The 25,755-nt window shown below is 39.5% G+C and overlaps 1 protein-coding gene across 1 annotated transcript; it reads left to right on the top strand.

Moving 5' to 3' along the window:
- Window positions 1-408: 408 nt before the first annotated feature.
- On the top strand, window positions 409-17,755 carry IFI44L (interferon induced protein 44 like). Its single transcript, XM_079776111.1, has 9 exons — window positions 409-491; window positions 1,894-2,366; window positions 4,094-4,142; window positions 5,356-5,551; window positions 9,111-9,263; window positions 11,337-11,508; window positions 16,420-16,520; window positions 16,798-16,972; window positions 17,124-17,755. The coding sequence occupies exons 2-9, from the start codon at window positions 1,904-1,906 to the stop codon at window positions 17,162-17,164; spliced, it is 1,350 nt and encodes a 449-aa protein (XP_079632237.1). The 5' UTR covers window positions 409-491; window positions 1,894-1,903; the 3' UTR covers window positions 17,165-17,755.
- The last annotated feature ends 8,000 nt before the right edge of the window (window positions 17,756-25,755 follow it).

Raw genomic sequence — 25,755 nt, 5'->3', positions numbered from 1 at the left:
AATTTTGGTACACTTGTTGTTATCCCAGAGGCCCTTTAAATTATCCTCATTTTTATAGATTTTTTTTCTCTTTATGGTTCTGATTGGGTGTTTTCTACTACCATATCTTCCAAATAGCAGATTTAGTCCTTTGCTTCATGTAATCTATTGTTAGCTATTAGCTTTATTGGAATTTTTTAAATTAATATTTGCCATTTCATGCATGCCTATATGTGGGTACATAGGGAATCAAAGATCATTTTCATGTGCTCAGTGGGAATCTTATTCTTTTCTGTTTTGTTTCTTTCTGTCTCTTTATGGTTGGGAAAAAGAAACTTAAGGGCACATGGCATGCTGCTAGCTGATTGCCGCTTTGAGTTTCAGTTTCCTTTCTGTCAGAACAGGAAGTCAATGATCTCAGCAGAACTTTCTGCCTCCAGAGTGTGACTGCTGCACAAGCCAGACGGAGCAGCTTGTACTCCATTTAAGCCTGATCCAGCTTTTACAAACAGGTAAGCAACTTCCTGCCATCCAATGTTTTCTCCTTGTGTGAAGATAATGGCCTGTTTTTCTTTCTTAGAAAAGGAGTTTCCGAATGAAATTGATGTTAATGACCATACTTTTGTTGTTCATATGAAAGCATATGAATAATGAAAATTTTAAGCACAGGGAACTCAGCAGTGGTTCTCAACCTGTGGGTGACGACCCCTTTTACAGGGGTCGCCTAAGACCATTGGAAAACACAGATATTTACATTACGATTCATAACAGTAGCAAAATTACAGTTATGAAGTAGCAATGAAAATAATTTTTATGGTTGGGGGTCACCACAACATGAGGAACTGTATTAAAGGGTCACGGCATTAGGAAGGTTGAGAACCACTGATCCAGAGGCACTAGCACCCTCCTTTACCTTAACCCTGTCATAGATTGAGATTACTAGCAGATGGAATTAAGTCTGTCTACTTCCAGTCCACCCACCCTCACTTATTCCCTGTTCTTCAGAATCTTAGCCCATAGCCTGGAGGGAGAGTTGCCAAGCATTTTCATGCTGTGCCATATTTCCTTAGCTTTATGAGTCTAGTGAACACTTGGGCTAATTTCTCAGCATCTTAGGTACCTCTTCTATGGTCGTTAAGTGCACCTCCGGGAAATGTGCTCCCCAATGCCAAGCTTAGTTCTTTCTCTATATTCACTTCTTTTCGAAATCTTTGCAAAAATAATAATAATAAAAAAATCTTCACTGCTTTGGTAGCTCTCCAATGCTTTCAGATCTGTATTTTACAGTGTATCTTGCATTTCTAGTTTTTCTCATTGTAAGAATTGGCACGATGGCTTACATTGCATTTTGCCACTCTAGGACCTCCATAACTGTTAACACTTTTCATATTTCAATTTCTTTCTTTGTGAGGTCTTTTCTGTATGAATTCCTCATTCCTATCTTTTAATTCATGGGGTGGGAAACTGTGGCCTGTGTGTCAGCCACTTGTTTTTGTAAAGAAAGTTTTATTGGAACACAGTCATGCTTATTTGTTTACATATTGTCTCTGGTTGCTTTTGCATTGACAAAGTTGAGTTATTGTGGCAGAGACCATATGGCCACAAAGCCCAAAATATTTACTAATTATCATTAAGAAAAGGTTTTCTGATTTCTATTTTAATTTTTTTTATATTCTTTATTCACTATGTATTTTATTTTGCCTGCTGGTTTAAAAACTTTATATTTTTATATCCAAATTACTTATTTTTAATATCTACCTGTTATTGTTCCATTTCTATTGCCTTATATTCCAAATAACATGTTTTAATTAAGTCAGAGAAAAAATAACTACTGGAACTAGAAGCAGAAATCTCTACTTTAAATCACTATGCTATACTTTCCTCTTAACCTGTTATTGTTTTTTTTTCCATTAGATACAGAACAATGGCAGTGACAACCAGATTGACATGGAATGAAGAAAAGATTCTGCAAAAGCTGCTTGGAAATGTTTCCTTGAGTCTTCTTTATAAGTCTAGTGTCCATGAACGTTCCCTTGAAGATATGTTTAATAAGTGCAATCATCAAGGATCCACTATAACAGTGATTTACTTGCCCAGCTGTATTTTTGGGGCATTTTTACTTGGGCATTATCCTCAAATGGGTGGAAATTGTAGTAGTCAAAATTCTTTCTTTTTTTCACTTAATAACACTAAAACAACTGAATTTTTAAATGTAGAACCACAAATTGATTCTGAAAAACTGACATTTTATTCCTCTAATGAAACCATTTTCTTCTTAATTCCACATAAGTCCAAAGTTTATATTGGTCATTCGTTAAGGATTGCATTAGGAATACAACCTATCACTTCCTCAAATTATTTGGAATGTGAAGTTTTCCGAGTTGAAGGTATGCTAGATACTCCTACATTTTCACTCCAGTCTTTGTGTTTTGTAGGTTATAATCTTTATATATAAAAGCTTAATATGCAAATTGTCCCCACAGGAGTTCGACCAATCGCTCTCTATGATGTTAGCTAACCACAAGGGGGTGGCGTGGAATAAAGGAAGGCCCAGGCCAGTAGCCAGAAGGCCCCGATCAGCCCTGATCACTGGCCAGGTTGAGAGACTCTACCCGTGCAAGAATTTCATGCACTGGGCCTCTAGTTGATCTATAAGCAAAATGAAAAGTGAGAGGAACAAATAGATTTTATGCCATCAATTTTCTCTTTCATAAACTCCAAATGAAACATAGGAGACTGGAAAGTATAGGCAGTTTTGAGCAAGCTAAATTGATAAATGTAAGTGAAGAGACAGAAATGGAGATTGGGGTGAGGGGTGGGTGAGAGAAAGATAGAGAGAGAGAAAGAGAGAGAGAGAGACAGACTTCACTATCATAGCAGGTCTATTTTGATTTTTGGTTAGTCTGAAAATTTCTAGGCACGTTTATGTGAAAGTTTGCAGAGTGAGTTAATGTGTTGATGTTACCAGATGGGACTGGCATGGAGTGTGTCTGCCCCTGGCTGGCCTGTAGTATGTGGGTTCTTGACTTTGTGTAGGAAATATTTCACAGCATAAATCCAGGTTATTTTGAGAGTGTGTTTTTATTAAAGCTGGGGCAATGAAACAAAGGACTTTGGGTTGAAGAAGCAACAGGGAGAGCTCAGGTGGTGCTCTGCTTTGGCTCTAGAAAGGTTATAGGGAAGAAGTGAGCCAAGGTGGGACTGCTGTTAGCTCACTGGAAAGTGAAGGCCACAGTGATAGAAGTGAGCCAAGGTAGAGATGCTTTCAGTTCACTGGAAAGTCAGAGAAAAAGAGGGCCTTGGAGACAGGATTGGGGAAGGGGGTGGGGAGTAAACCTGGGAAGAGCTATCTCTACCTGCTGCTTCCCTGGTTGCGAAACTCATAGGAACCCTTGGAGTTTAGGAGGAAGTAAAAAGTCTGTGCCCCACACCAGGTCTTTCTTTGTCTTGAGGGTTTTTATCTCTTTTCTGAGAATCTTAGGGAAGGGTTTCAGTAGAATATTCATTAGCTTTCCAGGTATATTTTAAATATGCTGATAGATCAAAATGAGTGTACAGGGGTATTTGAGATTTTTCTTTGGTCTGTTTACTATTTTAATTTTATTTTGGGTATATGTGGCTTTAACCAGGTTTTTGCTATTCATTTCCCTGACTTCATCTGTCCTTGGGTTTAGCTGGTACAAATGGCATTAACTTGTTCTCTGTTCTCTATTTCCCTGACCAAGGTGATTTAAGCTACGTATCCTCTGGTTAGGGAGAAGAGGTATAGACCATTTGCTCTCAAGTGTCCTTGGTTAGGGAAGATAAAACCTTGCGATTCACTAGCTGGCTATAAGTTGTTCAAATTGTTTGACCTTGTTTAATTATTTTGTCCCAGTTTCCCCATTCCACTTGTCCAGGAAATTTTCCAGCTTCTTACTATCCTGACACATAGAGAAGGTACTCTTTCCTCTTCTTATTATGTTGCCAGCACTAATTCCTCATTGAACAGCTCAACTCTGGGTTATGCAAGCACACTTAATGCCTTATTTAGAAGGTAGACCACATTTAATAAGACTTTAAAAAGAGATCTAAAGAAGTTTAAAAAATTATGGTGCTGTTTTATTTCCTATAGGAATTCAGGATGTTAAAGGCTACATATGGAGGATAACAGGAGTCGCACAGTAAGTTGGACTATCTAATTACTCATTTCATCCTATCTAATAAAGAGAGAATATGCTAATTGACCCTCACATTGTTGCAAAGATGGTAGCGCCCACAGCCAATAAGGAGGGAAAATGTTAATTGACTGCCCCACCATTAAAGATGGTGGCATCTACAGCCAATAAGGAGGGAATATGCTAATTGACTGCCATGCTCTCAGAGGTGGTGGTGCCTACAGCCACAAGATGGCGGTGCCCAGTTCCCTCAGCCCCCCAGCCACCCAAGGCCAGCCTGAGGTGCAGGCAAGCCTCAGATGGCAGCTGTCCAGCCGTGCAGGGCTCCTGAGGCCTAGGTAACCAGGGCCGGCCAAGGCTTGCGCTGACGACAGTGGCAGCAGCAGAGGTGTGATGGGGCATCACCTTCCCCTTATCACCGGGTCACCTCCTGCCCCTGAGGGCTCCCAGACTGTGAGAGGGGGCAGGCCAGGCTGAGGGACCTCCCCTCCAGTGCATGAATTTTTATGCACTGGGCATCTAGTTTAGAATAATTGTATATATGGCACTACTAAAGAATTATCAAAATAAAAATCACTTGGAGTGATAAAAATGAATTATGATGTTATTGACATAATATGTTCATTGCAGTTTAGAACAATAACAACAAAAACAAAACGTGACCAATTGTAGGCAACTTTAAAAAGTTGATGACAATTTAACTTCAGGTTTTACTTTTGACCTATAATATTCAAAGTTTTCTAGACAAAGTATAGATGACTATTTTAGACAATGTCTCTGAAATTTTTTTATGTGAATAAAGTTTTTGGAGAATGTCAGTAAATTTTCAAAACCAAAGCATCTTTCCCCAATTATAGGTAAATATCTCTTCATTGCATATATTTTATTTTTGTTTCTTTTTAATATAATATTATTACTGAAAATAATAATGCATTTTCACTGTTGTTGATATTTCTTATAGATGTATGTGGTCTAAAGCTAATAGTTTGACAATGATTTGGTTGCTGGTCAATGTTTAGTCAGATATAGACAAATGCATTTTCTTCAAGCACAAAGTACATAACCTAGACCATTCAAATCATATGATAGAAGATGTTAACATAAACATAATAACTAAGTAATTAAGACTTTTTTTAAATTGGAGTCAAGAAGCTCTGGAAGAATTGTGCTGTTCTTTATGGAAGTTTGGCTGTTGTATTTAACCACCATATTTTAACAGGTACAGAAATGGGCTCCTAGCAGAGCTCAGAGCCCACAAACCCTATGCAGATTTGGTTTCAGAAATCAATATTCTCTTGCTGGGACCAGTTGGGTCTGGAAAGTCCAGTTTTTTCAATTCAGTGAAGTCTGTTTTCCGAGGCCATGTGACTCGCCAAGCCGCAGTGGGGTCTGATGTCACTAGCATTACTGAACTGGTAAGTTATCTCTGAATTTCCTGAGGATTTTTTTAAATTACACTTATTAGGTTTGTTGATTTTTTTCCCATTTTCTCTCAGACAAATAATCTCCTTTTAATCTACAAACAATTAAATGCTAAATCAACTGTAAAACAAGAGTAAAAGTTGAATGAAAACTACCTCCATGAAGTTATATTATACAGCAAGGCTTTCCGTTTTTATGGATGCAAGAAGTAGTTATATGAAGAATGATTTTGGGGACTTGCACAAAACAGCAACAAAACTGTAAAAACTTTGTGTAAATCTTCAATCATTATATTTAATGTGTATTTTCGCTCATGTCCTACCTGGCTTTATCTGGATTGAAATGATTTTCTCTTTTTATATATATATAAAAAAATGAGAATTATGTAATACAGAATTTCCCATTACATAAGATCATTATATAAGAAATAATAATGAGCAACAAAATAGCAATTCCCTTTGGTGGGTCAACCTTCAAAGGGTAAATCTATAAATTTTCCTACAAACACCATCTTATTTATAAACAAATACGTTTAAGGAAATAAATACTAATACCATTTAAAAACTGTTACTCTAAAGATCTTCAAATTATGATGCAATATTTACCTAGAAACTCCCATTTTATGTTTGTCAAAATATTATCATACAATCAAAGAATAATAAAAAAGAATAAATAGGAAATTTCATAACCAAGCTGTATTTATCTATAATCACTACAACCTAATATTGTCATCTTCTGATCGCTTATATGCTCTGCACTGCCAGTGCAAAATTTATCATAAAACAGTAATGGCCCATTTCAGTGCCATATTTAATAACTGAAAGCATTTTCTAGGATTTTCAAGAATCACAATTTGTTTTTTGAAGTTGTCTAGATCCTATCCATGTGAGTGGTTTTATTTTATACTAGTGGCGGAGTGAATGAAATTCGTACACTTCGGGTATGGGTCCCTCAGCCTGGCCTGTGCCCTCTCATAGTCTGGGAGCCCCTCAATCTCGATCTCACCCCACAGAAGGAGGCCCTGCCCACCTGCCGCAGCCCGCTGGTCGGTGGCCTGGGCCTCCCTTTGCAGGACAATCATATCATGGGGTGATGGCTGGGCCCCCGACCAATCACATTGTACCTGCCTTGGCTGGCATGGTGCTAGTGGGTGTCATAGCGTGGTTGTTGGCATGGTTATTCGGCTGTTCAGCCCTTCGATCGATTTGCATATTACACTTTTATTATTATAGATATCAGCCTAGTAACAGAAGCTAGGGCATGATACTGCAAAAGCAATTGAATAAGTTAAATATTTGATTGAAATGTTTCTGTTTGCTAAATATATATTATGTTGACAATAGAGACCTAAGTATAGATAATACTTAGTCCCTTTGCTAAAGGATCTTAGGTGTAGGTAATAACAAGTAAGTATCATTCAATATAAAAATGCTCTAAAAGAGGTACTCATCAGGACAGAATTTCTCTCCCTTTTATGTTGAAAACTCCAAAGGCATTGCTTTAAATTAAAGCATAGATCCTTAACTCCAAATGAAGTGCAAAATACTATATAAACTGAAGGAATACAGGACAGAATGTTTGTAAATAATATTTTATTGCTAAGAGACCCTTCTCTTTGAAGAATTGAAGTTCCCAGTAAAAATCAAGGAAACAAATTAATGGTCAATGAAACCATGAATGTGCATATTGATCTTAAAATACAGATGTACTTAAATACGTAACTCTAATGGTTTGTGTAATTCTTTTCACGTTGAGGTAGCAGTAAGTTCCATTCACTTAGAACAAAATCTCCAATGGGACCACTCCTAGAGATTTATTGACCTGTTGGAGTTCTTGATTTTGTCACACTTTGCAATAGGTCATAGAAGCGTTCTAAATTTCCTGGTTTGAAATGGGAGAATTGTAATGAAAGTGTATCTGGTGTCTCTAAGACCCCCTTTTGCTCTTTTCATTGGGAATAATTCTTCCCCAAGCTTCCATAGTTGTGTCTATATTAGAAATGCATTTGACCAGTAAGTAAATTTTTTCAGAGTGCTATTGAAAAATTCTTTGGGGTACATTTACCAGAATATAGTGCTCTTCAAAATGAGGTTTGTGGACCCCTGAGGGTTCCTGAGACCCTTTTAGAGGATCTGTGAGTTTAAAACTATTTTGATAACAAAAGATACCTTTTGCCTTTTTGTAGTGTGTTGATAATTGAACTGACCATACAATCTTAGTTTTATTAATTGGCACCTTAGCACTAATCAAGTAATGGCGCCAAACACTGCTAGCAGTCACTGTATTCTTCCTTACTACTGAGCTCGCATTAAAAACAAACAAAATGTGTTTCACACAAGAATAAGATTATCCTTAATAAATCAGTAACAATTTTTATTTCATTTAAACTTAATTTTTAAGTATACATCATCTTAATACTTTGTGTAATGAAATGAGAAGTATATATAAAGCGCTTCCAATGCATATTAAAGTATGGTGGTTGTTGAGCAAAGTCACGGGTGTGATTGAGTTGTGAGCTGAAATTTTCTCATGTAACAAAGTTTTAATCAAAAAGAAACTGAAAGACTTGTTTATTCATACTGTATACTTGGTAGTTATTTTTTGGAAAATGCACAAAGCAAGCCTATCACTCCAAAGGAAACCAACAGTGCTTGTTTTTGTTTCCAATGATAACATTTTAGGTGTAAACAAAAATATTAGAACTTTAAGAAACATATATCCACCACTCTGAGCTTGATAACTTTCTAACAGTTACCTGATCAGATTAATAGTGGTTTTAAGAGATATGATGTTTTAATATTGTACAATGAAATGTGCTAATATTTGGAAAGTCTAGGTAAGCCAGCCAGTGAACTGATATTTTAAATGACCAATGCATCAGGTTACAAAATTATCTGTGGATAAAATATATTTCACAGTGTAAGGTCAGTGAATTTAATGTAACAGAGTATGAAAATGTCACAAATTCCATATTGCAGCTAATCTTTGAGAACTTACCACTTGTTGAACTTTCATGTATATGAATGAGGAATATACAAAATTCTCTGAAAGATGTTAAATTAAATACTCCCTCTCTTTCCTACTACATGTGTATAAGGTGTGATTTTCTTTATATACTTCAACCAAAACAATATATTACAACAGATTGAATGCAGAGGTAGATATGAAAATCCAACTACCTTTTATTAATCCAAACACTAAAAAGAATTTCAAAAAATAAATCAATCCCACTCTTTTTAATAATATTTTTGGAAAGTAATTTTATTTTTTTCATAGAAATCTTGTTTAGGTTAACATGTAATAAGTTAATAATTACATTTTAAAATTGTTTAAGAAATATTTAAATTCTTTCAGTTTTAATTTATGTCAAGTATTAATAAATATAACTCATATAAATTATCTGTGGAATTCTCAATAATTTTTAAGAGTCTAAGGTAATTCTGAGACCAAAATGTTTGAGGACAGCAGTGTTCAAATAATCAGTCTCTGGTCTTTCTACTGTCATTAATTCTAGTTGAAGAATGCAATTTTACACCTCCCCCTTTTTTGCAGTATAGGATATATTCTATTAAAGATGGAAAAGATGGAAAATCTCTGCCATTTATGTTGTGTGACACCATGGGGCTGGATGAGAAAGAGGGAGTAGGATTGCATATGGATGACATACCCCACATCTTAAAAGGCTGTGTGCCGGACAGATATCACGTAAGAACTCTTTAGTATCCTAAAACATTTCAAATAATTTTATTATGCTTTTTGTTGAATTTTTACTCCATAAGGAATTTTTAACTACCATAAGGTGATTTCAACATTAAACAACACTTCTGTACTTTAAATGAGTAAGTATTCATATAAGTAGAGTTACTGCTCTTCTTTTCTTTAGTATTATGAAATATATGCAAAAGGCAGGGTTCTACTTCCAGTAAAAGGTCAGGAGGATATTGTGTTTATATCACTCTTTATTATGACGTGTATTTATAGTAAAGTGCCACAACCTTTTATGGCTAGGGTTCAGGATTTGAAGAAGGGGCCGCACACAAATGAAAACACTGACAAGAAATATGAATTTAGAAGGCATGGGGGGCCAGGTGGTAACCTCTCTCTTGGAGAGGCACACCGACTTCTGGCTGGTCTGCTTTTTATTCACTTTTTAGATACACATCTTGCCACAGGTAGCAGACAGACCGTCTCAAAGTAAACATTTACTTTGAGGCTATCAGGTCAGGAAATTGCTTCGAGGCACCACTATCTCAACACACCCCTGCTAAGTCCCAGGTCCCTTGGCCTTCCACGTTCCATGGTGCACTCTTATGACAGTATTGGGAAAGCGGTGGCTTCCCACAGAAAAGCAGTAGTTTAATCTCACATTTTTTTTGATCACTTAGACAAAACATTGGAACAACTAAATTTTTTTTGGTTGAAGCATGATGTTATACTATAAATACTTAGTATTCATTACTTAAATACTATTTAAATACCTAGATCTAAAGGTTGGCTTTGCCACTAACTAGATGTATACCCATAAGCATGTCATATACTTGACTCTGTAAGTCTTAGTTTTTTCATGTGTGAAATGTATTGTAGGTAATAATAATAATGCCCATTTCATAGGGTGGCTGAAAGGATAAATGAGATGATGTACTCTAAATTCTCAAAAAGTTAACCATCATTATCATCTTTCTTTTAGGTATTGGGTGTAATACAATTAGCCTCAATTTCTAAACAGTGATTTCTTTTGCTTCTCAATTGCACTTGATTGAAAACCGTAACCATGTACTCAGATAGGGTATCCCCAAAAATGTATGCAAACACTTTGAATAACTATAAAGGCAGTATTTATTAAAATACATTTCATTTTCAAAATTGAGGTATCAGCTGTTAATGCGTATGTATATATTTGGGACACACTATTTTAAAAACTATTTATTTAAAACCTAAATTGTGTCAGACACTATGCTAGTTACTAGAAACATACACTTGAATAAGAACATAATTCTTATCTTCATGGAGCTCACAATTTAAGAAGACATAAAGACATAGGGAGGAAGAACAGAGCAGAAAAAAAAATCATGAGCATACTAATACCTTCATTTTTACAGGGGAGAAAAATGAACCAATTCAGTCCAACAATGAAACATATAGTTAAAGCTATGTGTAGAGGGGCAGAAGGGACCAATGGAGAGAAAAAGGGAGACATCTGTAATACTTTCAGCAATAAGGATAAATTTAAAACATAATGAATCAATCTTTTACTATGTTTTGTCATCTATTTTCCTAATCCTAGAAAGATTATTGTCTTGTGGTAAGGCAATATTAACATTAATTTGAAATTTGGTATTTCTTCTGTTTTACTATAGATTTTTTTCCTTCTGGAAAATGAAAAGAAATGATAATATTTTACTTTTAATGGGATTTTCAGTGTATTTTCTCTCTCCTTTCCTCTCTATTCATTAGTAAGTATGTAAAATGCTTAGAGAGGAGTCTTAAATGGTGTTTAACATTGATAATGGTAGTTTCTCTGGATAATGTGAATTATGGATAATTATAATTTTTTTACCAAAATAACAAAGTGTTTTTTTATAACAAAGATAGAATGCATTATGCACTCAGTGGAAAGGAAATATGGAAGAGGCAACATTAATAAATCTGGGGGAGGAGGAGCTGTGGGGAGGGAAAATTACGGGTTGGAGGTTAATGGTGGTCACATTTGGAACATGAATTTTGTCTTAAAGAATTCAGCAGAGACTCTCTAAATGTTACATTATGTTCCTCTAACAGTTTAGACCCCAGCAGCCAATTACCTCCAGACATCCTACCTTCATCACCTCTCCATCACTGAAGGACAGGATTCACTGTGTGGCTTATGTTTTAGATATCAACTGTATCAACAGTCTCTCCTCTGAAATGGTGGAAAAATTCAAACAAGTTCAAAAAATAGTGTTAAACTGTGGTGAGTCTCATTTCACTTAAGATTTTTTATTTTGAAGTAATTATAGATTGATATAGACAGTTGCAAAGGTAATACAGAGAGCTGCCATGTACGCTTCATCCATTTCCTGAGCCTTGGGTTGGTTGGTGCACACCCTTGACTAAAGGAAAGGCCCTAAATCCTACTCTTCAATCCTGAAAGACTAAAATGGCCATAGCTTTTTGTCTTGTGTGGTTTTCCTGTGGCTTGATAGGGGAATCATCTCACCACATTATGTGACTATACCAGGATGATCAAAACCAGAAAATTGACATTGTTTTAATTTGTGTGTATAGCTCTATGCTGTTTTATCACATGTAGATTCATGTGACCTAGTACTATAATCAAGATACAGAAAATCCCCCTTACGATACCTCCTAATCACCATAAAAATCCCCCTTACGATACCTCCTAATCCACCACCCTCCCTAATTCTTGACAATCACCAATCTCTTCTCTCATTCCATAATTTTGTTATTTAAGAATATTATATAAATTGAATTATACAGTATGTCATTTTTGACAATTTTTTTCACCCAGTCTCATGTTCTTTGAGGTCTATGAGAAATTGTTGTGTATATCTATTGTTCATTCCTTTTCATTGTTTAGTAGCATTCCATGGTATAGATATACCACAGTTCAAACATTCTCTATCAAAGGATATTTTGATTACTTCTAGTATTTGGCTATTGGAAATAAAGCTTCTATGAACATTAGTATATGAGTTTTTTTATAGTTGTTCTTTATCAAGATGAGGAAGTTCTTTATTTCTAATTCTCTGCGTTTTGACTTTTATCATGAATGGGTGTTGAAATAGTTTTTTTTTCCATAGGTTGACATAATCATGGGATGTTTTTTTCTTCTTTAGCCTGTTAATATGTTGGATTATATTGATTGATTTTGAACCTTAAGTCAGCCTGGTTTCCTTAGAATAAAACCCATGTATTCATGGCATACAATTCTTTTTATATATTGATGAATCCTATTTGATAATATTTTATTCAAAATTTTTACATTTATATTCATAAGGGATATTGGTCTGTAGTTTCTTTTTTGGTTTTGTCAGGCTTTGGTATCAGGGTAATACCGGCCTTATAAAATGAGTTGGAAAGTGTTCCTTCCTCTTCTATTTCTGAAAGAGATTGTGTAGCATTGGTGTTAATTTCTCTTTAAATATTTAGGAGAATTCTTTAATGAAACTATCTGGGCCTGGAGATTTCTTTTTCAGGAGTTTTAAAATTGAAAATTCAATTTAAAAATAGTTATAGAGCTACTAAAATGATCTACTTTATATTAGGCGAGTTGTGGTAGTTGTTGGGAACTTAGATGACTGATTATGGACTTTTCCTGTTTTCAACTCCAAGCATTGAGTGCTAAATATTTTCCTATCAGCACTTGTTTAGTAATGTCCCACAAATTTTGGTATGTTATATTTTCATTATCATCCTATTTAATACATTTTTAAATTTTCCTTGGGACATCCTCTTGACTCTTGAATTACTTAGAGTATATTGCTTAGCTTTCAAGTGCTTGGAGTTTTTCCTGTTACCATTCTGTTACTGACTTTGAGATTGATTCCATTTTGGTTAAAGGACATACTCTGATTTAAATTGTTTAAAATTTTTTGAAGTTTGATTTATGTCTCAGGATATAGTATATCTTGATAAATGTTCCATAGGTGCTTAAACATAATGTATATGCTGCTGATTTTTGGCATGTCCTACAAATGTCAATCAGATTAGATTTTCTTCTTTTTGGTATAAGTAATTCTTGATTACATCATGGATGTTTTGGGTACTGTACTATGAGACTCTGGATCTTGTTTAAATCTTGTGTTTTAGCACAACTCTCCTGACCTTGTGCTTGTAGGATAAAAAGTACAGGCTTCCTACTAAGCTTTGTCTGACACCTTCAAGGAGGAAGAACATTTTTATATTGATCCCATATGGCTTACACTTATACCACATGGGGATAGGAGTCTCATTAAGGCTGGGTAAATGAATGGTGGTTAAAGTTTCAGTTTCTTTTATTTATTTATTTATTTTCAGTCTTCTCAGCTCAATTTTTATTTTTCAGAACACAAAAATTGCCTAAGAGGGAGATGGGGTCAAACCTGCCCATTACCTTTTTTTTTTTAATGTCTTTATTGATTAAGGTATTACATACATGTCCTTATCCCCCCATTACCTCCCCGATCCCCCACTCATGCCCTCAGTCCATTGGTTAGACTTATATGTATGCATACAAGTTCTTTGGTTGATCTCTCCCCCCTTTCCCCACCCTCCCCTACCTTCCCTCTGAGGTTTGACGGTCTGATCGATGCTTCTCTGTCTCTGGATCTGTTTTTGTTCATCAGTTTATGTTGTTCATTATATTCTCACTTGGCTTCTTCTGACGCTGGTACTTTGGTTTAGGTGGAAGTCCTGGATTCCCAAGTAGCCTCCATTGAAACCATTAAGGGGAACCTAGTACGTGGTCTTCTTCTATGATATTACCCTAGCAGAGGGTGGAGGGTTTACAAGGGAAGAGATGCTTCCATGGATGGGACTGAAGTTACTTTCTGTGGTGTTTTGCTGGGATAGTGTAGCTGTTGTCTGAAAGTTTTATGTCTTGCTAAGTTGTGCCTTTTCTCACGCTTTGGCTAGAAAGAACAGACTTCCCTTCCCTCCCCTCCTACTTTTCTCCTCCCCTTTCCTCTATTTTTTTTTCTTTTCTTTTGCCAGCTCTAATTGGCATTTTCTAGTTGCAAGCTTCTCCAGCAGTTAATATGGGATATATGAAGTAGAAAGAAAACCTGGAGAGCTCACCACCACTTTGTTCCTTGGATCCCAAGGTGCCTAGCGAGTCTGTCTTCTTCTCTCCACCTTTCCACCTTTGCATTCAACTTATATATAATCCAGTGCTTTTAGCTGTACTTAGTGGAAAGAATTGTTTGTCTTTTCTATTTGGTCCAGAACTGGATGGAAGTCTTCTCACTGAACTTTCCAAAATTTTTAGTGTAAAGACTTTTGTTTGAGCACTTATACTCCAAAGCCTCACTATTTAGTATATCAATAAAAAGATGACATATTTAGGTTCTGAAAAATAAATCTGTGCAATTTAATGTACTACCATAGTCTTAGTGGCTAATTAAACCTAGATTTTTTTAAACAGTCAGAATTTTTTATCTTTGGAAAGTTAACTCAAGTGCACTGAATTTATAGTCTCTCTTCTGTAAAATGGGAATGGTAAATTCTGCATTTAGAGATTGTAGTAAACATTAAATATATTCAGTGTAAATATGTAAACATTTAACAGATCTAAAAGCATAGTGGATTTGGAATAAGACTGAGTTACAGAAGTGTTAAGATTTGAAATTAGATTTTTAAGGGCCTATAGCAGCATACCATGTTGGGTGGCAATACCTAATGCATGTAACTGTGCTGACTTACAGTCTCTAAGAAGATACTGCATTAATTTGGAAAGAGAAGAATTGCATTGTAACAGAAGTTGGAAAAATTTTATACCTGTCAATTGAGTCCTGCTCTCTATTAGAGGCCAGGTTTTAATTATCCAACTTTACTAGTTATTCATCAGGGACATGAATGAAGAGAAGATAGTAAAGGCCTTCATTTTATAATAAGAAATTATAAACTCAAGGTTTCTATAAGGAGGAAATTCTAAAAAGCTCTACAAAAGCAGTATCAGAGGCAGCCTGGAAATCTCATTTTTATAATATTTTTTTTCTGGGGAAGCAATTGTTACTAAAGGAGAGCTTTGATTAGGTTAGGAGTCAAATGAGATTTATTAATCTCTGTGGTGTGAGGGAGAGAGCAAGAGGTCCTTAGAAATAAGAAAACAGTGTATTTTGCTTTTATAAATGTAGGCATACAACCCTCCTCACTTTATCTCTTTCTTGGGTTCCTTTTAGTTGTCAAGGTCCATCAGCCACTCCCCCCAAAACACTTTAAAATACACTATTTGAATGGAACAGTAGATGATTACAACATAGTGTAAATTTAGTTGCATTTAAAAATGATTTCTCATGTTGGAAGAAAACTATTATTTCTCCTAATAAAAAAATTCAGGTCCCATATTGAGATGTATAGGGGATAATTCATTCTCCAAATCTTTTTTTTTTTATTGTCTTAAGTTTTACATATGACTCCTTTTTTCCCAATTGACTCCCCACCCCCAGCCATTCCCCCCCGGGCAAGCCCCCACCACCTCAGTGTCTCTGTCCATTGGTTATGCTAATATGCATGCATACAAGTCCTTTGGTTGCTCTCTAACCCCCCCTTCCCTGCCATTTGTCTCTGGATCTATTTTTGTTCATCAAATTATGTTGATCATTATATCCCACATATGAGTGAGATCATGTGATATTTATCTTTCTCTGGCTTATTTAGCTTAGCATAATGCTCTCCAGTTCCATCCATGCTGTTGCAAATAGTAAAAGTTCTTTCTTTTTTATAGCAGCGTAGTATTCCATTGTGTAGATGTACCATAGTTTTTTAATCTACTCATCTGCTGATGGTCACTTAGGTTGTTTGCAAATCTTAGCTATTGTAAATTGTGCTGCTATGAACATGGGGGTGCATATATCCTTTCTGATTGGTGTTTCTGATTTCTTGGGATATAGTCCTAGAAGTGGGATTACTGGGTCAAATGGGTGTTCCATTTTTAACTTTTTGAGGAAACTCCATACTGTCTTCCATAGTGGCTGCAGTAGTCTGCATTCCCACCAGCAGTGCACGAGGATTCCTTTTTCTCCACATCCTCACCAGAACTAGTCGTTTAGTTCTCCAAATCTTAAAACCATCCTACAGAGAACTGATTTTATACATATTTAATTACTTTGTTGACACATTACTGATTATGATATAAAATAACTGATTTATCTACTTGATCTAGGTGTACAACAGGTAGCCTTGCTGACTAAAGTGAAAAATTACCATGGAGTTCTTCAAAAAGACTTTTTAAACATGAATAATTCTATGACTTCTCAAAGCCAGGTAAAGAACATTGTTTGTAACCAGCTATTGTCATAATAATATTATACTTAGTGTGTGTATGTGTGTTTGTGTGTGCTCACACTACATATTCACAGGTAAGTAAAGAAATGATCAATTCCCTGGTTAAATCTCATTTTAAAACTATAATTATCTGAATTATAATTATATTCTGAAGATAATTTATTAAGTCATTGTTTTTGTTTGTTTTTTGAATTACATTTAAATTCAGTCAAATTTTAGATGTAAGACTGATCCTTATAAAATAATTTTTCCATAGATAATGAAAATCCAAAAAATGCTAAATATTCCTATTTCTAAAATTCTGATGGTTGAAAATTATGCTCCGGAGTGGGAGCAGGACCCTTTAAAGGACATTCTGATCCTCTCTGCACTGAGGCAGATGTTACGAGCTGCAGATGACTACTTAGAGGATTTGCCTCTTGGAGTAACAGGTAATCTGGCCCCATTCATGCTCCTCTCATTAAACCCTGGTTCTTTTTGAAAAACCCTAAGCTACACCTCAGTTAGATGGCTGGTGTCCTTCTGCCTGCCCTAGTACTAACATGTATGCTTTGTTTGGACTTTTTTTTGTTTTGTTTTCAGATGAAGTTGCAGGAATGTCCCAGCTCGACATGTGCGATTAGTTGCCTTGTTTCTGACACTTGTCCCAGTCCTGGATTGGCCTGCCTCACTTAGAGTCAATCTCCGCGGACAGCCTCCTTGGAACTTTGTGTTCATCATACTTTTCCTTCTGTCCCTGACAGCATCTAACTGATGGTTCATTCGAGGATCAGTCAGACCTCAAGCTCTAAGGCCAACTCTGAGCAGTGGTGGATAAAGATATCCCTACTGCAAACCACCCTTCATATATCACCACTTATAATTTAATTTTTGTGACATGTTCCTAAACCTCCCCAGCAAAATTATTTCCTTATCTATTCATCTATAACACTTCATTTAAAACTTCATGTGCATGGTAATCATATTGAATAATAATTATACAATGATTACTGCTTCCCTAAATAAACAGTGAATTCTTTAAAAAGCCAGGTTTGGATTTTACTTATCTTGTATTTGCAGAGCTTAACACAGTGTCTGGCAGGAAGCAAGCATACCCATCATTATGCATCTCTTTCAACCTCTCCCGAGTGATAGCATTTGCTTAAATTTTTTCCTCATTATAAAAGGGAAGACTATAAAAGAATGAAACACCAGAAAGAAGAAATGGAAATAAAACAGGGAGAATATTTCACTTACCTCTGAATGACAATATGAATTTCAATTAATTGAAAAAAGCAAATATTTTTTAAGGAATTTTTCTTTCTGTGAAAAAAATAAAATTTCTTCCTCTAAAGGATCCATGCCTGATATTCACTAATTGAGTCCTGCAAACCACTCTAACCATGTCTCCAAAGCAGAGCATTAAAGTAAGGTTACTAGTGCAAGTCAATAAGAGGTTTGTATTATACAAGTGCTCCCAAATGATTCTGACATCCTTCAGGAAGCTGTAGAAGTTAGGACTATAGATAAGTAAATTAAATAACTTAAAAATATATGTTTCAATTTTTTTACCCCTAAAGCCTTCTTCACTATTTCCTCCAAATTTCTTAGCCTTTTCAAATGAATATGCTTTGCTTCAGTAGTTATTTATATTAAAGCAGATTAATTTATGTTTACTCAGGATTATTTTCTTCTTTGAGAAGTCCTGGGTATTACAAAGGCAAGAATTCCTTAGAGATGTTATAGAAAAATATTTTTTCCTAAAGTAAAACTACAGGTGAAGCTGTGCTCAAATGAATGTCAAGGAGCCATGATTCAATGGAAAAGGTAAAGGGGGTCTTCAGATATAGGAATAGAGTCATCACAGATATTGAGGAGTAGAGCCAGAAGTAGATATTAGGAACAAAAATAAAGTATCAGTTAGGATGGTTATAACATGGATCTAGGAAGCAACAGATCAATAAATAAAGTATGTTTGTCTCCATAAAATTCAGAGGAAAATAGCCAAAACCATTGTTCTTTGGGAAAGATTGAAGAGCCACCATTCTTCTCATCAATTATGGGGTCATAATTAATCTATTTCCAGAGTAGATTCAGCAAAAATCTTGGCAGAGGAAAATTTTGCTAGATGCAAAATTTGATTCAAGGTGGAATTTCTTATTTGAAGGGGTAACATACAGTAACATTATGAAGAAGATGAAGATTCTGAAAAAAGGAGTAATGAAAAGATCAATAGACAAAGAATAAGGGACTGACCAGGTGAACCAACATTGAGGCTACCAAGAGTTTCCTTTTTTAGTACTAAAATGTACAGTGTTAGACAAATGATATCACAATTTCTAATCCTATGGCTGTGTACATTGGGAACATTTAAAAATCCAGTGGAATTAAATGTATATTTGGAATTTTGGTTGGAAAAGATGCCTGGAGGGTAGTCTCAAAAAGGGAGAAAATAAATAAGTGGGACTATGTCATATTAAAAAGCTTCTGCACAGCAAAGGAAACCATCAACAAAATGAAAGCGGAACCTACTGAATAGGAGAAAATACTTGCAAATCATATATCTGATAAGGGACTAATACACAAAATATATAAAGAACTCATGCATCTCAATAGCAGAAAAACAATCTGATTTAAAAATGAGCGGGGCAGCTCATTATTGATGTATAAAAATGTCACCGATTTATGAATATTAATTTTGTATCCTGCTACTTCACTGAATTCATTTATCAGTTCTAGTAGTTTTTTAGTGGGATCTTTAGTGTTTTCTATATACTAGAGGCCTGGTGCACGAAATTCATGCACAAAATTTGCCCGGCCTGCATCCTCTCCAATCTGGGACATCCCTCTCACAATGCAGGACTGCTGGCTCCCAATCACTCACCTGCCTGCCTGCCTGATTTCCCCTAACTGCTTCTGCCTGCCAGCCTGATCACCCCCTAACCACTCCTCTGACAGCCTGATCGATGCCTAACTGCTCCCCTGCTGGCCTGATTGCCCCCAACTGCCCTCCCATGCAGGCCTGGTTGCCTCTAACTGTCCTCCCCTGCAGGCCTGGTCACCCCCAACTGCCCTCCCCTGCAGGCCTGGTCCCCCCAAACGGCCCTCCCCTGCAGGACTGGTCCCCCCACAACTGCCCTCCCCTGCAGGCCTGGTAACCTCCAACTTCCCTCCCTTGCTGGCCCGGTCACACCCAACTGGCCTCCCTTGCCAGCCTGGTCGCCCCTAACTGCTCTCCCCTGCTGGCCTGGTTGCCCCCAACTGCCTTCCCCTGCAGGCCAGGTCACCCCTAACTGTCCTCACCTGCAGGCCTGGTCCCCCCCAACTGCCCTCCCCTACTGGCTTGGTCCCCCCCAACTGCCCTCCTCTGCAGGCCCAGTCACCCTTAACTGCCTGCCCTGCTGGCATGGTCGCCCTTAACTGTTCTCCCTGCTGGCCTGGTGACCCCCAACTGCCATCCCCTGCTGGCCTGGTTGCCCCCAACTGCCCTCCCCTGCAGGCCTGGTCCTCCCAAACTGCCCTCCCCTATAGGTCTGGTCCCCCAACAACTGCCCTCCACTGCAGGCATGGTCACCTCCAACTTCCCTCCCCTGATGGCCCAGTCACTCCCAACTGCCCTCCCCTGCAGGCCTAGTTGCCTCTAACTGCCCTCCCCTGCAGGCCCTGGGTTCCCTTCAACTGACTTCCCCTGCAGGCCTAATTGCCCCCAACTGCCCTCCTCTACCAGCCTGTTCACCCCTAACTGCCCTCCCCTGCTGGCCTGGTGCCCCCCAACTGCCCTCCCCTGCAGGCCTGGTCACCCCCAACAGCCCTCCCCTGCTGGCCCGGTCACTCCTAACTTCCCTCCCTTGCCAGCCTGGTCACCCCTAACTGCCCTCCCTGCAGGCCTGATCACCCCCAACTGCCCTCCCTTTCAGGCTTAGTCACTCCCAACTGCCTCCCCTGCTGGCCATCTTGTGGCGGCCATCTTGTGTCCACATGGGGGCGGCCATCTTTGACCACATGGGGGCGACCATCTTGTGTGTTGGAGTGATGATCAATTTGCATATTACCTCTTTATTATATAGAATGGTAGCATGTCATCTGCAAATAATGACAGTTTTACTTCTTCCTTTCCAATTTGGATGTCTTGTATTTCTTCTTGTCTGATTGCTGTGGCTAGAACTTTTAGTACTATCCTATCTAATAATAGAGTAATATGCAAATCATCACTCTGCTACACTCACAAGCCACGCCCACCATCCAATCAGAGTGAGTATGCAATTAAACTGAAAACATGGCGGCAGCCCCGCCCCCCAGCCTCTCCTGGTCTCTGGGAGTCTGAGAAGTCCGGCGCCAGCACCTGAGGCTGGCTGCAGCCACGGAGACCAAGAAGCCACCTGCCCCACGATCCCAGGCGGCAGCCAGCCTCAGAAGCCTCAGGTCCGCCTGCCCAAGGTCCTGGGGAGATGGAGAAACTGGGCCCCAGTGCCTGAGGCTGGCTGCAGCCACGGAGACCAAGAAGCTGCCTGCTGCGTGATCTCAGGCCTCAGCCAACTGGAGAAGCGGTTCACCCCATGTCCTGGGGGAGACAAGAAACCAGGTGCCAGTGCCTGAGGCTGGCTGCAGCTGGGGAGACAAAGAAGCCGCCTGTCCCGTGATCCCAGGCCGCAGCCAGCAGCAGAAACCTCAGGTCCGCCTGCCCCACCTCCTGGGGGAGACTGAGAAACCGGGCCTCAGCGCCTGAGGCTGGCTGCGACCTGGAAGATGAAGAAGCCGCCTGCCCCGTGATCCCAAGACGCAGCCAGCTGGAGAAGCCATCCTCCCCACGTCCTGGGGGAGACAAGAAACCGGGTGCCAGCACCTGAGGGTGGATGCGATCTAGGAGACGAAGAAGCCGCCTGCCCTATGATCCCAGGCTACAGCCAGCTGGAGAAGCCACCCACCCCATGTCCACCTGCCCCACGTCCTGGGGGAGATGGAGAAACTGGGCCCCAGTACCTAAGGCTGGCTGCAGCCCAGGAGATGGAGAAGCCGCCCATCCTGTGGTCCTGGGCACCAGTACCTGCGGCTGGCTGTGGCCTGGGAGACAGAGAAGCCACCTACCCTGCAGTCCCGGGCACCAGCACCTGTGGCTGGCTGTGGCCTGGGAGACAAAGAAGCCGCCCACCCTGCGGTCCTGGGCACCAGCACTTCAGCTGCAGCACAGGCGAAGCCCCCTGTCCACCATCCCCTGAGGCTGCAGCCAGCCTGGGCGCCTATGGCTGACCAGAGGGAGGGAAGCCCGGATCCTGGGTGCCTGTGGTCAGCTGGAGGAGGGAATCCTGGGTACCAGGTGCGGGCCAAGGCAGAGGTGGTTAGGGGCAATCAAGCCAGCAGGGGAGCAGTTAGGGGCAATTAGGCAGGCAGGTGAGCGGTTAGGAGCCAGCAGTTCAGAATTGTGAGAGGGATGTCCAACTGCTGGTTATCCCATGAGGGGTCCCAGATTGGAGAGGGTGCAGGCCAGGCTGAGGGACACCCTTCCCACTGCCCCCATGCACGAATTTCGTGCACTGGGCCTCTAGTATTGAATAAGAGTAGTGAAAGCAGACTTCCTGTATTGTTCTTGATCTTAAGAGAAACACTATATCACATGATTTCACTAATATGTGGAATCTAATGAACAAAATAAACAAAATAGAAACAGACTAATAGAAACAGAGAACAGACTGACAGCTGTGGGGAATGTGGTTGGGGGCTGGGTAAAGTAAGTGAAAGGTTTGATACTTATAATTTTTTTTCTTAATCCTTTCACAGGTTGAGAACCCCTGAGTTAGAGAAAGACAAATATCATATGATCTCATTTATATGTAGAATTTACAAAAGGTGAACTCATAGAAACAGAGAGTAGAATGGCTGTTTTCAGGGCCTGAGGGGTGGGGGAAAAGGGAAGATGTTGGTCAAAGCATGCAAATTTGCAGTTTTAAGCTGAATAAGTTCTGGGATCTAATATACAGCATGGTGACTATACTTAACACTGTATTATATTGAAAGTTGCTAAGAAAGTAGATCTTCAATGTTCTCAACACACATATAAAAAAGGTAATTATTTCAGGTGATGTATGTGTTAACTTACCTTATTATGGTAATGATTTCACAATGTATATATGTATCAAATCATCATGCTGAAAATTTTAAAATGCATGATGTTATATATCAATTATCTTAATATATAAAAACCCAGGGTCCATAACAACTGACCGAAGGCTTGACCAAACACCGGAAGTCAGACTGCCAAGGGGACTGCAGATCAGGCCCAGAAAGTGGCCTGGAGAGAGAGGCAGGGTCTTATCTGCAGCCTCCATGGCAGCTGTTGATCAGCTGTTGCCTCTCTCTTTCTCCCCAGGCTTTACCAGCAGCCATGCCTGTTTCTCTCTGGACCTCCTTGGGGGCTGCTGATCTGCCTCACCTCTCTGATCAGGCCTGGAGATAGGCCCGGAGATGCTGACTGGCATAGAAACCAACCATTCAGAACCAAATTGGCTGGCAGGAGAGGGCAGTTGGGGGCGAGATCAGGCCTGCAGAGGAGGGCAGTTGGGGGTGAGATCAGGCTGGCAGGGGAGGGCCGTTGGGGGCGAGATCAGGTCAGCAGGGAAGGGCAGTTGGGGGCAACCAGGCCAGCAGGGGAGGGCAGTTGGGGGTGATATCGGGCCATCAGGGGAGGGCAGTTGGGGATGAGATCAGGCCAGCAAGAGAGGGCAGTTGGGGGCAAGATCAGGCCAGCAGGGGAGGGCAGTTAGGGGCAACCAGGCTGGCAGGGGAGGGCAGTTAGGGGTGAGATCAGGCCAGCAGGGGAGGGCAGTTGGGGGCGAGATCAGGCTGGCAGGGGAGGACAGTTGGGGGTGAGATAGGCTAGCAGGGGAGGGCCGTTGGGGATGAGATCAGGCCAGCAGGGGAGGGCCATTGGGGGCGAGATCAGGTCGGCACGGTAGGGCAGTTAGGGGTGGTCAGGCAGGCAGAGTCAGTTAGGGGGGATCAGGCTGGCAGGGGAGAGCAGTTAGGAGTGAGATCAGGCCGGCAGGGTAGGGCAGTTAAGGTTGATCAGGCAGGCAGGCAGAGAGGTTAGGAGCAATCAGGCAGGCAGGTAGAGGCAGTTAGGGGCAATCAGGCAGGCAGGCAGGTGAGCAGTTAGGAGCCAGCAGTGACAGATTGCAAGAGGGCTGTCTGACTGCCAGTTTAGGCCTGATCCCACTGGCAGTCGGACATCCCCAAGGGGTCCCTGATTGAAGAGGGTGCAGGCTGGGCTGAGGGAAACCCCCCTTCTGTTCATGAATTTCATACACCAGGCCACTAGTATCTTAATAAAGCCGGAAAAAAGTTAAAAAAACACACACAAACAAACCATAAGTGGCTGTTTCTGACAGAAGTTTATAGCATTTTACAAATTCACCCAGCATCCACCTTAATGAAATATCAAGATGAATAGTTATGGTGGGTGATGTGTCTTCTTTAAAAAAACAACAACCCAAAATTAATTTAAAATTATGTTGCTTCTTCATAAAAAAGGCAAGTTCATAACTAAAATGACAAAATTGATTGGAGGGCTCAAGTAAGTCCCAGATGCTTTAGAGACTAGCTGATGAGTAATCATCTTATAGGGACAAAACTCAATCTTATGCTAAAGTAGCCACTTCATAGCAAGACTGATAGAAACCTAAAAGCTGTGGGAATTCCCATCCTTAATGTGAAGAGTCTCTGGGCCAATTTATGGAGGATAGTAGATTGTTGATCTGCTTTTTGCTATCAATATAAGCAAGATGAAAACATACACACCAGTTGTAAACCCCTGCAAAATCTTTCTCTGGTTTTGAAGAAAATGCAGGGCACTGAGAGAGCCAGACTATAGAGTTAGGATTATAGCCAATATACAGCTACATGGCTCCACAAATAGATTCAAGATGTTCCAGGCACTGAGATAGAAATGACATTGTAAGCAAAACTTCAAGTAGAGATTGCAGGAATGGGAGTGTGGGTGGGGGAGAAAGCTAACAAGCTATGCTTAACACTGGTGCGTAAATAATTATAATATTTTTTAGCTTTTTAAACAATTAATTTCTTTTGCACATTTAATAATGCTTATCTGACATTAATTAAAAATGCAAGGAAACATATATTTAACATATATTTAAGCCATTGAACTCATTTGTCTTTCATTTGGTGTTGTGTTGTGGAGGTAATTCAAATGTGGGTGAATTACTACTATTTAAATAAGCATCTACCTAATAAAAGAGTAGCATGCTAATTGACCGCACCTTTGCGATGCCCACCAGCCAATCAGGAGTGAGTATGCAAATTAACCCAACAAAGATGGTGGGCTAATTTGCATGCACGGATACTGAGCAGCTGGGGGTGGGGCAGGATGCTTGCATCATCGCCATGGCAACGATGCAGGCATTCCACACCACCCAGCTGCTCTGGGCCTCTGGGCAGCGTGGGAAGGCAGAAAGGCGGCTTCAGGCCGGAGCAGAAAGGCGGCTCCTGTCAGAGCAAAGGGGCTGCTGGCAGCCAGGGGAAGGAAGGCCCATTCTTGCACGAATCTTCGTGTATCGAGCCTCTAGTACTGATATATATGCTTATGTGGTATTCAAAGATATGAGACCCTGTTCTTCCTGGTAGATAATCAGTAGTTCTATTCTCAGTGTTAGATTTATAGAGAGGAGATTCTCAAAATCCCCATGACTGAGGAGTACAGGGAAAAAGAAAAGGTAATTCATCTGCATGGTATGATTTCATATATTTCAAATGGACACTGAGTATAGCTAGGCAATTTCTTAAAATAGTAACTTTTATATTTTTTCTGTACTTCTTTGTATACAGTTCTTTCATCATTTCCCAGTCAGTCACATTATCCTCATGAGAATTAGATTGTTTAAACCAGAGAATTATATATATTATTATGACCACCTGACCTTTGTAGGCAAATTAGCCATACACTGCATCGTATGGGATATGGAAGCCAAAGGTCTGTTCGAACACCTTTGCTGTCTGCAGTTACCAAGATAAAACGTCTCCAATTCGCACAGGAACACAGGGATTGAACAGTCGAGCATTGGAAAAAAGTCATGTGGTCCAATGAATCACGTTTCCAATTGCATCATGCAGATGGCAGAGTGAGAATTTCGCAGAAATAGCCTGAAAGCATGCACCCCACATGCATGAGTACAATCCTTCAAGCTGGTGGGGGCAGTGTTATGGTTTGGGGCATGTTTTCCTGGCA

This window comes from Cnephaeus nilssonii (assembly GCF_951640355.1).
Source record: "Cnephaeus nilssonii genome assembly, chromosome: 7".
In the NCBI taxonomy this organism is placed as follows: Eukaryota; Metazoa; Chordata; class Mammalia; order Chiroptera; family Vespertilionidae; genus Cnephaeus; species Cnephaeus nilssonii.
This window is presented reverse-complemented; position numbering and strand designations above follow the sequence as displayed.

Bases quoted from the DNA above. Each gene is read 5' to 3' on its own strand.
- IFI44L (XM_079776111.1), top strand. From the start codon at position 1,904: ATGGCAGTGACAACCAGATTGACATGGAATGAAGAAAAGATTCTGCAA. The intron at 4,143-5,355 runs GTAAGTTGGACT...ATATTTTAACAG, and splicing joins AGGATAACAGGAGTCGCACA to GTACAGAAATGGGCTCCTAG. The intron at 5,552-9,110 runs GTAAGTTATCTC...CCTTTTTTGCAG, and splicing joins TCACTAGCATTACTGAACTG to TATAGGATATATTCTATTAA.